Source organism: Pantherophis guttatus, chromosome 14, assembly GCF_059756535.1.
Source record: "Pantherophis guttatus breed Tessera chromosome 14, ASM5975653v1, whole genome shotgun sequence".
Classification (NCBI taxonomy): Eukaryota; Metazoa; Chordata; class Lepidosauria; order Squamata; family Colubridae; genus Pantherophis; species Pantherophis guttatus.
Genome location: NC_142076.1, coordinates 15244799 through 15258098, shown reverse-complemented (window position 1 = coordinate 15258098; position 13300 = coordinate 15244799). Strand labels below are relative to the sequence as shown.

Here is a 13300-nt window from a genome sequence, read left to right as displayed (position 1 = left end):
TCTATCATCTATCTATCATCTATCTATCTATCTATCTATCTATCTATCTATCTATCTATCTATCATCTATCTATCATCTATCTATCTATCTATCTATCTATCTATCTATCTATCTATCTATCTATCTATCTATCTATCTATCTATCTACAATATCTATCTACCCTGTTTTCCCCAAAATAAGACATCCCCTGATAATAAGCCTAACCAGGCTTTTGAGCGCATGGCAATAAGGCCAAGCACTTATTTCAGGGTTCAAAAAAATATAAAACAGGGTCTTATTTTCGGGGAAACACGGTATTATGCTTAATTTTTATTATAGTATATCTTTAAGAAAAAATAAAAAATATACCAATAATGACAAATATGCATGATTATTAAAACCAGGGAGAAAGAGAGAGAAAAGATTCATACAGCGTTCATGTAGCTTAACCTTTTAACATATAATTAAATGTAGATGACAGACCTAAGAATATTGGGCTCTATTTTCTCACTCGTACAAATGCAAAACATTTTAAAGAAGGATGGAGAATATAAATCTTTTATCCACTCTTAACATCTGGCGTCTTGATTTCTTTCCACCTACACAGGACAATTCTCTAGAGAGAGCTTGAGATCTTCATAAAATGTCAAGTTCCATATTTTAGAAATATAGCTGCCTCAGATTTAATGGTTATGTGTTTTTCCCAGAGTTATATAACGTATGTTTATGGCTTGAAACCTAAAAAAAAAAAAATGGTGTATAGGAGCATGACCAAATCATGTGAGTCAGACAAGCCCTCCAATTTCTTATGGTGGGCGCCAACACACACAAAAATGGATACCCATCTTTTTTTTATGCAGTCTTCGAAGACACCAATAAAATGGAATAAAATGTCTGGGAAAATACCTTCATCATAAGAAATATGTTTCATGTTTCTTAAAATTTGAAGCCATGCTCTTGAGAAAGAGATGGGTGTGGCCATTTCTCCGTGAGGAACTGCCTCAAAAATCCTCAGCTTTTTCCTTTCAATAAATAAAGGAATATAGTAAAATAAAATAAAGAGCCAAGGTGGTGCAGTGGTTAGAGTGAGGTACTGCAGGCTACTTCAGCCGACTGCTAGCTGCACAGTGGTGGGTTTCAAAAAATTTTTGCTACCGGTTTGGTGGGCGTGGCTAGGTGGGAGGGCATGTGACTGAGTGGGCATGGCCAATTTGACGTCACTCACTTCCACGCCCACTCAGTCACATGATCTCCCCCACCTAGCCACGCCCACAGGAAAAGTTAGGAAAATATTTGGAATTTCCACCTATCAACCCCCGCCCTCCCTTCGCCAGTCGCCCCCATTTCCCCTCATTTAGTGGCCCCGGCCCTAGCCCTGCTTCCTCCCCCTCCCCCATTTCTTTGTTCGGATTGCTTATCTTCCGTGGTGGCTGATCCAGAATCCGGAAGGCAAGCTGACTGGAGTTTTCGGCGGTCCCCAGCCAGCCGCTGATGCTGGAAAGCGGCTCTCAAAGAGGGGGCTGCAGGCTGCCGAAAAGTGCCGGAGGTCACGGAAAAAGCTGCTGCCATGGCCGCCATGTTCTTCGCACAAGCGCATCCCATTGGGCTTGCAAGGCAATGGGATGCGCGTACGCGAAGAACATGGCGGCGATGAACATGGTGGGCAGGACGAGCGAGTATTCAGCCGAATATCACCTCTGCTCCCACAGTGCACCAAAGATAGGCGCATAAGTGCTGAATAGAATAGGGATAGGGATAGGGATAGGGAAGGAGAGGAGAGGAGAGGAGAGAATAGAATAGAATAGAATAGAATAGAATAGAATAGAATAGAATAGAATAGAATAGAATAGAATAGAATAGAATAGAATAGAATAGAATAGAATAGAATAGAATAGAATAAGGAAAGGAAAGGAAAGGAAAGGAAAGGAAAGGAAAGGAAAGGAAAGGAATGGAATGGAATGGAATGGAATGGAATGGAATGGAATGGAATGGAATGGAATGGAATGGAATGGAATGGAATAGAATTCTTTATTGGCCAAGTGTGATTGGACACACAAGGAATTTGTCTTCAGTGCATAAGCTCTCAGTGTACATAAAAGATACGTTCATCAAGAATCATAAGGTTTTGCGATGGGAATTGTGACTTAGCATGACGTGTGAACAGGGCATGTATTTTACCGTTTCCCCGTTTGGTCTTGGTTTAATTTTGTGCATGTAAGCCTCTCAGCAAACGATAATTATGCAAAGTGAGAACAGCTAAAACAGAGGGCCAAAAAAACCAAACAAACAGGAGCTGGGCAAGCAAAGCACGGTTTCCGTCTTTAAAATCCACTCTGACTGGTTTTTGAGTTGTTCAGTAAACTACGGTTCAAATAACTCGGAGCTTAATCTGATGCACGAACTGAGCTGTTCATTTGCAAAGCTGGAGTTGTTTTGTGTTTCCTATTCAGATCCTTTTGTGAAAATCCAGCTTGTTCATGGGTTAAAACTGGCAAAGACCAAGAAGACATCTTGCATGAAGGCCACCATTGACCCCTTCTACAACGAGTCCTTCAGCTTCAAGGTTGCCCAAGAAGAACTGGAAAACACTAGCCTGGTTTTCACAGGTATGTGACTCGTGTCTTTCCCGTGAATCTTAGAAACTTACAATAACAGAGTTGGGAGGGACTTGGAGGTCTTCTAGTCCAACCTCCTTCTTAGGCAGAAAACCCTACACCACTTCAGACAAATGGTTATCCAACATCTTCTTTAAAACTTCCAGTGTTGGACATTCACAACTTCTGGTGGCAAGTTGTTCCACTGATTAATTGTTCTAACTGTCAGGAAGTTTCTCCCTAGTTCTAAGTTGCTTCTCTCCTTGATCAGTTTCCACCCATTGCTTCTTGTCCTGCCTTCAGGTGCTTTGGAGACTAGCTTGACTCCCTCTTCTTTGGGGCAGCCCCTGAGATATCGGAAGACTGCTATCATGTCACCCCTAGTCCTTCTTTTTATCAAACTAGACATACCAAGTTCCGGCAACCGTTCTTCCTATGTTTTAGCCTCCAGTCCCCTAAACAAACAGTGAGTTTTTCTTACAATACAATTAAGGAGATCGCGGGGACCGAATTTCGACCGACGTATAAATATGACCAGACGATAAAGGCTGCCTTGTAATTGTAGCATGCAGCCTGCACTGCGCCTGGTTCCCTTTCTGGAGATCAGAAACCCTGATAATTATTGCAGGAGTGAGTCATCCCTTGCCAGCATTTGGGAAAAGGCACGATGGTCAAAATAACATTCGCTGTTTAAAACAAACAAACGAACAAAAAACAGCGATGCGGTTCCAGATCTTCTCCACCGTGTGTTTCTTTTGGGTCTACAACAGGACGGCTGTCACTTTTATTTTGTGTCACATCTCTGTGGTTTTGGCCTGGGTACAGGTTCTCTGGATGAGCTGCCCTAGCTTTGAAAATAGGAAATCTTTTATTTATTTTTTATTTTATTTTATTTCCAATTTATATACCGCCCTTCTCCCTGAGGACTCAGGGCGGTGTACAGCCAGAATTAAGAACATGAAATACAAATATTAAAAAAACAATTAAAATATATATAAATTTGGCCCCAAAATTAAAAATCACAAACCAATTAAAACATTTAAAAATTTCTTCTTAAGCCAGCCCGGCTTGCTGGAAAAAAATCAATGCACCCATGAAGAAGGAGAGAAGCTGCTGGGGTCAATGGGCCAACCCTCGGCAATTATTTAATGACGCTTTATTGAAAGAACACACCTTGAAATTTATAGTTTATGCAGCCCTCCCAAGCTCCATTTTTGCTGGCATAAGCACCATGTGCCAGTTCTTCACTGTTTCCAGTTCGGACTGCTTTGTGTTGTGTTGTCAACTTTCAAGCATCTCTCTCTTTCTTTCTCCTCCACCTTCCAGTCTATGGCCACAACATGAAAAGCAGCAACGACTTCATCGGGAGAATTGTCATCGGCCAGTATTCAACCGGTTCGCCGGAATCCAAGCACTGGCGGCGGATGCTCACGTCTCACCGTACCTCCATCGAGCAGTGGCAAAGCCTCCGTTCGCGAGCCGAGTGTGACCGCGTCTCGCCAGCGTCCCTGGAGGTGACGTGAGCTGTCAACGCTGCTCCCGATATCTGTCAGACCAGTTCCCCACACATGCACGCCTGTTACGAGTTCATTGCCTTTGGATTTACCATCCACAACCGTTGGCAGCCCAATGTTTGCCATTGATCACTTGAATTTTGGTCATCGTCAAATCTCACCTCCAAGTTTTAGTTGTCTCAGATTCATGGATGCACCCTTATCCAAGATGCTCTTGTCACCATTGAGGAAAGTGTGGGCTTTTGGAAAGATGCCCATAGTTTGAAGTTCTCCTTTATAGTTGCCACCTGGCATTACCATCTAGGGCAGATCATTAGCCATAAAAAAAATGCTAGGCTACATGGACATTTTTCTGTCTCTATTGCTCCACCGTAACTCTCCATTCCTACGATTCATTGTCTCAGACAATGTCAGTTCCCCATGTGCTCTCTTTGCTGAATGTCTGGTAAACCAGCTAGGAGCTCTGACAGTATTTTAGCAGTAGACCATAGGGCGAAATCTGTGGTGTCTAAATCCCGTCTTTTGTTCTTGTGGTGGCTTAACAAAATATCACGTGTAGCTTCTGTGTCTCAAACAGTCCGTGTGGGTGATGGCCAGTGGAGGCCGAAAGGATCTTCCTTCCCACAACCACTCTTGTTTGTCCCACATTTTATCCGACGGATGCCACACTCTACTTTGAAAAACCAGAGTGGACCTCCGCAGGGGTTGAGAATGGGTGAGCCACGTGGACTTTCTGGAGGAACCTCCGTAGGTTGGAAGGAAGAAGAGAACGCATGGTGTGCGATGAAGCATTGGAAGATATCGGTCTGGAAATGTTCATACCTGCTTCCTGACGACACACATTATGTCCAATTCCGTGAACTGGAATGAAAAGCTTGTGAAAAATTCTGGACAAATGTTTATTTTTTTAACCGTCTTGTTGTTTTGAACCTCTGGGCCAATTCGACTCGCGCGAAGATGGTACTTGAGTTTCAAAAGCCTATCTTTACTCTCTCATCTTTGAATTACAGTGTAATTAGCTGCTCCAGGACGTCAGCTTATGATGAGCTGTTGACTATTCACCTGCTGGAACAATTAAAAAAAAAACGTGGCTTAAATTTGGGGAAATGAGGTTTAGTTAGTTGCCAAACAGTCAAAAAATTACAGGTAACCCTTGACTTACGATTGAGACTAGAATTTATGTTGTTAAGTAAGGCATTATCAAGGGAATCAGGCAGAGGTGGGTTCTACTTACATTTATTATCGGTTCACAACGGGATTGCGTGCACACCTTGCTTCTGTGCATGCACAGAAGCTTCTGCGCATGCGTAGATCGCTGATGACAACATCCGGGGTAGTGGGCGGGGCCTCCCGCTAGTTTTACTACCGGTTCTTGCAAACCGGTCCGAACTGGGGGCAACCCACCACTGGAATCAGGTCTTGCTAAATGAACCAACTGCAGTTGTTAAGTGAATCACATGATCATTAAACAAATCCAGCTTCCACCATTGACTTGGCTTGTCAGACACCGGCTGGGAAGATCACAAGTGGTGATCCCATGACCCCTGGGATGTTGCAAACATCACAAACACATGCCGGTTGGCCAACCTCCCGAATTTTGATTCATGTGATCCTGGGATGCTGGAACAGTTGTAAGTGCGAGGACCAGTCATAAGTCTAAATTTTGCAGTGCCATTTTAACTTTGCTCACTATATCAGTGTTTCTCAACCTTGGAAGCTTGAAGATGGGTGGACTTCAACTCCCAGAATCCCCCAGCCAGCGCTACTGGCTGGGGGATTCTGGGAGTTGAAGTCCACCCATCTTCAAGCTACCAAGGTTGAGAAACACTGCACTATATGAATGGTGGTAAGTCGAGGAATAGATATGTGGATGGAGGGAAAACATTGGGCAGATACCAAAGTTGCTTTACTTCTTATTTCTTGAAATCAACCTACCATGGTTCCTTTCCGGATATCATTTTTGCCTCGTTATATTAAAGACATAAGGGAAGCGGTGGCTCAGTGGCTAAGACACTGAGCTTGTCGATAGGTTGGCAGTTCGAATCCCTAGTGCCGCATAATGGGGTGAGCTCCCGTTCCTTGTCCCAGCTTCTGCCAACCTAGCAGTTCGAAAGCAGGTAAAAAAATGCAAGTAGAAAAATAGGGACCTCCTTTGGTGGGAAGGGAACAGCGTTCCGTGCACCTTTGGCATTTAGTCATGCCGGCCACATGACCACGGAGACGTCTTCGGACAGCGCTGGCTCTTCGACTTTGAAACGGAGATGAGCACCGCCCCCTAGAGTCGGGAACGACTAGCACATATGTGCTAGAGGATCCTTTACATTTACCTTTTTATTAAAGAATAGTTAGATTATGTGGTCCCTTTAGTTGTGCAAACAATTCTTTCCTTTTCTTTAAATGTGAGGATTCCACACTGAAACGGTTTCACAGCGTTTCGACGTATTTTTAATAACAGCCAAGATGTTCTCGGGTGTAGGTACTTTTGTATTGGGATAATACAGGATAATATCGCTCTTCTAAAAATGCTATAGAGCAGTGTTGCTCAACCTTGGGAACATTTAAGATGGGTGGTCTAACTCCCAGAATTCCCCAGTCAGCATGGGGAGTGGCCTGGCTGGGGAATTCTGGGAGTTGAAGTCTTCAAAATTCCCGAGGTTGAGAAACACTGCAATAGAGTGAGCCCCGAACAAGAGTTTTAACATGACCAATATGGTTTTTATGTGGTGCAATTTATTGGTATGTACATATAGCCCTTATAAATGACATGTTGGTATCACCAGTAAAATCTTTGTCATTTGCGCTGAACTAAAACTGAAGACAAAACCTGAACATTTGCTGGAAAAAAAAAAATCCATATGATTTCTTTGTCAGCCTCTTTAAAGCCATCTGATTTTTGCCGGGCCGGAACTGTATTTCGACTGTGGAAATTGTAACTGGGCGAATTCAATGGAAGGATTTTGATCCTTTCTGCAACTCTTTAGTATATTTTCCAACCATACTATTCCCTCCCTTCTCAAAATGGCTCACCAATTAGACAATCCCCAGATTCTGTCGACTCCATTGAACGCTTCTGTACATCCCTCCCTTCGCCCCAAACACCCCGTATTCTCTTCAGAGTTCTATTTATGGGCAAATAAAGATCTGTTTATTTGTGTCAATTGAGAGCTGTTGTGTCCATCTTTTGTACAGCTCTTGCAAAACGAGGGCCGCCTTTGGTTCGAGAAGCTCGCAATCGTTCTCGGAGGTATGAGGAGAATACCGAAAATCTAAGATCTGTACCAGGCCACGCTGGATGTTGGTATGAAAAGAGGAATAGAATAGAATAGAATAGAATAGAATAGAATAGAATAGAATAGAATAGAATAGAATAGAATAGAATAGAATAGAGATACTATAGTGATACTATAGTGATAGAATAGAATAGAATAGTATAGTGTAGTAGTAATAGTAATAGTAATAGTATAGTATAGTATAGTATAGTATATAGTATTTTTATAGTATAGGAATAGTATAGAAAAGTATAATAGTATAGGAATAGTATAGTGATAGAACAGTATAGTATATTTATAGTATATTTATAGTATATAGTATAGGAATAGAAGTATAGTATAAGTATAGTGATACTATAGTGTAGAATTAATAGAATAGAATAGAATAGAATAGAATAGAATAGAATAGAATAGAATAGAATAGAATAGAATAGAATAGAATAGAATTCTTTATTGGCCAAGTGTGATTGGACGCACAAGGAATTTGTCTTTGGTGCATAAGCTCCCAGTGTACATAAAAGGAAAAGAGACATTCGTCAAGAATCACAAGGTACAACACTTAATAATAGTCATAGGGTACAAATAAGCAATCAAATCATACTAGGAAACAATATAAATCATAAGGATACAAACAAGTTACAGTCATGCAGTCATAAATGGGAGGAGATGGGTGATAGGAACGATGAGAAGATTAATAGTAATAGTAATGCAGACTTAGTAAATAGTTTGACAGTGTTGAGGGAATTATTTGTTTAGCAGAGTGATGGCGTTCGGGAAAAAACTGTCCTTGTGTCTAGTTGTTCTGGTGTGTAATGCTCTATAGCGTCGTTTTGAGGGTAGGAGTTGAATATTCTTTCAATATTGAAGCTGATGAAATGGTTTTGGATGAGTTCCAAGATGGGGATGTGGATATTAAAAGGTCTGAGTGCTTCCTGGATAAGGGATCAGCCACAGACCTCATGTGGGTGAGCCCGAGTTCCTCAGAAGACATGGATGCAAGATGTCGGGGAAAATAAATAAAGGGTTAGATTCAAAATCGGTACAAATTCATTCCGTGCTTCCTCTGAACGAGAATCTGAACTACTAAAATGGTCTGAAATGATGCAATGGTCTCCTGCTTAAGCAGAAGGTTTGACTCCTAGATAGAAGACCTCCAATGTCCTTTCCAACTCTGATACTCTGTTATTAATGGCCAAGGGAAATTGGCATAGATGAGAGTCCACGGAATTCAAGGAGGGCTGGACTTAGATTTTTGGTGGGTAACACATGAAGGGACTCCAGACTGATGACATCCTTGACCTCTCCCTCAGGCTCAGCCTGGTCATCTCCTACATAAGAACAGATAATGGTAACAGGTCTTCAGAGGCTGTGATTTGCTTTATGGCTCTGATTATCCTGAGTGCCGCTTCTTGGTTTAGCTACTTCCATCGGGTGCTTTTATAATGAGAAAAGCCAAGGATTCATCTACCTCAATAATATTGATTTGGAGTCTCTCATAAGATCCCCAACCATACTTAGATTAGCTGAGGATTGAGTTTACGAGACTTAGATTCACGTCGTGGTCTGCCCTTGAACTATTAGATCTTCATCACCTGCTGATGATGGTTGCTTATTCTGAAGCTTCGGGCCACAATGATAAGCCCTACTAGTGTCGGGATCCCCAAGAATCGAGAATAACATGTGGAATTACTTAAGAGTAGTTTCCTTCCTTGTTCTGTAGACAGAATCTTGCCAGACTAAATCAGCTATTTGCATAACTGCAGCTATACTCTGAGAATTACCAGGAAGGAGCTGTCTTAAGATCCTTCTGCCAAGGAGCAGTGGTGGGATTCAAATAATTTAACAACCAGTTTTCTGCCCTAATGACCGGCTGGGTGGGTGTGGCCATGGTTTGTGACAGGCAACACTCCTGCACCACTCTGGGAGCAAAAATGGGCCGTGGGGGGCCGCGCCCCCCTCCGAGCCCCATTTTGGGCCTAGTAGGGCTCCCTGCACTTACATGGGAGCCAAAATGGGGCGCGTGGCAGTGGTGGGTTTCAAAATTTTTTACTACTGGTTCTGTGAGTATGGCTTGGTGGGCATGGTGTGGCTTGCTGGGCATGGCTTGCTGGGCGTGGCAGGGGAAGGATACTGTAAAATCTCCATTCCCACCCCACTCCAGGGGAAGGATACTGTAAAATCTCCATTTCTTCCCAATCATCTGGGACTAGGGAGGCAGAGAATAGATGACGGCAGGGCCAGTCAGAATTTTTACTACCGGTTCTCCGAACTACTCAAAATTTCTGCTACTGGTTCTCCAGAACTGGTCAGAACCTGCTGAAACCCACCTCTGGTGCGTGGGGACTCCTGGAAGAGGCGGGGCAGGAAAGGGAGGGGCTAGCCAGCAATTTAACTACCGGTTCGCCTGAACCAGCTCAAACCGGCTGAATCCCACCACTCTTTCTCTCGAACAGACTATCTAAACTTTGCTGTCTCTTGGTCCTCTGGAATGTAGCCTCTTCCTCCTGGGAATCCAGACTACATTCCACATCTTACTTTGCCTTCTGTCATTAGTCCACTGCTGTCCTTGAAAATCATTGCAACTCAAAATCCTTACAACTCTTCCTGTTCTTGTGCGATGAACCAGTTCTGCTTCTCGGATTTTGCAGACTCAAAATAGCCTTGTTCTTAAGTCACTCTAATTCTCTTATAATCAAATAATAATGTTTCCACCATAAACCACCCGGAGTCACTTACGTAAGATGGACGGTGTAGAACTATGATGAATGAAGAAATATCATCTATGGATCTGTAATCAATGATCACCTTTTGATAGCAAACGTGCCAACTTTTCAAACTTTTTAAGAGCCTTGGTAGTACAGAGGTTTAAGGCACCCTGTTATTAAGCTGATTATTAAGACCAGCTGCCTGCAATTACTGGAAGTTCAAATCTCACCAGGCTCAAGGTTGACTCAGCCTTCCATCCTTTCTAAGGTAAGTGAAATGAGGACCCAGTTTGTGGGGGCAATAAGCTGACTTTGTATAAATATACAAAAGGATGAAGGTTATTGCTTAACGCATTGTAAGCCACCCTGAGTCTTCGGAGAAGGGCGGCATATAAATCAAATTAAAACAAAAACAAAAACAAAAACAAAAACGCTAGCTTGATACAAAATTCAGATTTCTTCCGAGCCAGTTTCAACAACAATTTGTAGTTTTTAACAGATGGACTATATAACACACGGGTCGAGCACATTTCTGGTTTATCCTGTTTCTTGGCTGTCTTCCTAAAACATCTGTAGATGCAGCAGAAGAATTCTCAGTCTTTATGAGGGCCATGACAGTGCTTTATCCACTTTAATTCCAGTTGGAGGTCTGAATGTTATTGACATGGGGGAATTATAATTTTTTCTTTTGGCACAGTCACGCTAGAATTTGACAACCATTAGAAGATACAAAGATACATAGAATAATTTTAATTTTTTTTATGGACATCTGTGGCCACGGTGTGGACTGAGATATGGTCTATTATATCAAGCTTTGAATTTTATGTGGGAATATTCTGGCTAATTTAATTATTGAGAAATTTACCAATTGTACTACGCACTAAAGAAGGAATTTAAGCTGGCCTCTTAACAAGCTGAAGTTCTAGGAGCAAAATTTGAGCAAAAGCAGGAGACCCCCCCCCATTACAAAGAGATGTAAGTTGTGGATGCTCCAACACTGGAAGTTTTTAAGAAGAGGTTGGAGAACCATTTATCTGAAGTGGTGGAGGGTTTCCTGCCTAAGCAGGGGGTTGGACTAGAAGACCTCCAAGGTCCCTTCCAACTCTGTTTATTCTATTCTATTCTAAGCGTACGCACTTATGGCTGCAAAGAACACAGTGGAGATAACACGGGTTAACTAAAAATAAAACCAGGGAAATATCAGGAGACCGTGTTACAGAAAGACATCTGTTGCTTTAGCAGTGTCGTTTGAAAAGTTTAAATAAACACAGCTCCATGATTCATCTCGAAAGATGTTTTGGGCTAATCAATTTAGATGTCCCTATTTATACGGGTCATAAGTTTATTTCTCGTTACCCAAAGAAAATATGCTTTTATACCATTTGGGGTCATTTAAACAGGTTTGGGACAGGGGTGGGTTCTACTTCCCTTTACTACCACTTCGCAACGGGGCCGTACATGTTTGGGCATAAAACATTAGTCCACAACTACAGGAAATGCAACACTTGTGAGGAATAAGGTGGGTTATGGATGCTGGGTTTGTTTGTTGCTGAAGGAAGACAGAATGTCAGCTGAATAAAGAAATAAAATTAGAATAGAATAGAATAGAATAGAATAGAATAGAATAGAATAGAATAGAATTCTTTGTTGGCCAAGTGTGATTGGACACACAAGGAATTTGTCTTTGGTGCAGAGGCTCTCAGTGTACATAAAAAGAGAAGATACATTCATCAAGAATCATAGACTAGAATAGAAATAGAAAGAGAAATAGAAAGAGAAAGAAAGAAAAAGAAAGAAAGAAAGAGAAAGAAAGAAAGAGAAAGAAAGAAAGAAAGTGAGTAGAATAGAATAGAATAGAATAGAATAGAATAGAATAGAATAGAATAGAATAGAATAGAATAGAATAGAATAGAATAGAATTCTTCATTGGCCACGTGTGATTGGACACACAAGGAATTTGTCTTAGGTGCATAAGCTCTCAGTGTACATAAGGAGACTAAAATACATTCATCAAGAATAAAAAGATACAACACTTAGCGATAGTCAAGGTTACTAATAAGCTATCAAATTGTACTAGGGAACAAATAAAAACAATATAAATTGAAAGATACAAGCAACATGGTTATAGTCATAAGTGGGGAGAGATAAATACTAGGAAGGAAGGGAAGGATAATAGTAACTCAATATAAATCCAATTGTTTTTCAAATCCAGTTCTGTAAATCGTTAACTTTGCATCTTCCAGCACGGACTTCGAAATGTCTGGTGGACTTTTGTAAAAAAAAAAAAAAAAAAAAAGCCAGAAAATTTTGGGTTCAGATACAGACCCTGCTACCAAGAATGTTAACGATTAAGTGTCAAGTGAAACCAGATCTTTCTCTTGTTGGGATTAATGGAAAGACAACTCAAAAACAGTCACGGAAGACTATTTTTACATGTGATGATTGTTGAGAGACTTCTACCTAGATGCACGTCATTAATTTGTGATTTATGGGTTTGATGCTTAGAAAGGGGAGTTTATGGAAGAAGGAAATTGTGATTTAACAGAGAAGGTAAAATGTAAAGCATAAAATGCATTTACAACCAATGTTAAAAGATTAGAAGCTCTTCTTTATATATTTTCTTTCTCTTTCTTTCTCTTTTTCTCTTTCTTCTTTCTTTCTTTCTTTTTCTTTCCCTTCTTTCTTTCTTTCTTTCTTTCCCTCTCTCATCTCTTTTTCAATTTATTTTCTTCCAATTTTCTTCACTTTATTTTTTCCCTATTATTTATATTGCTCTATCTTGTTAAAAATGTATGTATGTGTGTGTGTAAGTATGTACGTAACTATGAATGTATGTAGGTAACTATGAATGTATAAGCAAAATAGAGCCTTGGTAGTACAGTGGTCTGAAGCACCCTGTTATTAAGACCAGCTGCCTGCAATTACTGCAGGTTTGAATCTCGCCAAGGCTCAAGGTTGACTCAGCCTTCCATCCTTTCTAAGGTAGGTAAATTGAGGACCCAGTTGTGGGTGCAATAAGCTGACTTTGTATAAATATACAAAAGTATGAAGGCTATTGCTTAACGCATTGTAAGCTGCCCTGAGTCTCCGGAGAAGGGCGGCATATAAATCAAATAAAAAATAAAATAAAATAAAATAAATCATAATATAGCTTTGGATGAGTTCTTTAGCTTAGCTCCAACATATTTGGAACAGTCTGAGTGTGTATCATTAGGGGGTTGTGTGAGTGAGTTTGTG

The 13300-nt window shown here is 41.1% G+C and overlaps 1 protein-coding gene across 4 annotated transcripts in view; it reads left to right on the top strand.

Annotated features, from left to right (window-relative positions):
- The window catches only part of SYT17 (synaptotagmin 17), a 37612-nt gene extending 31798 nt beyond the window's left edge, over positions 1 to 5814 (top strand). For all 4 annotated transcript variants that reach the window (XM_087878685.1, XM_087878684.1, XM_087878687.1 and 1 more), the window contains 2 exons: positions 2432 to 2587; positions 3902 to 5814. In XM_087878685.1, coding sequence (XP_087734811.1) covers positions 2432 to 2587; positions 3902 to 4098 — 353 coding nt within the window. In that variant the 3' untranslated portion in view covers positions 4099 to 5814. The remainder of the gene's footprint in view (positions 1 to 2431; positions 2588 to 3901) is intronic.
- The last annotated feature ends 7486 nt before the right edge of the window (positions 5815 to 13300 follow it).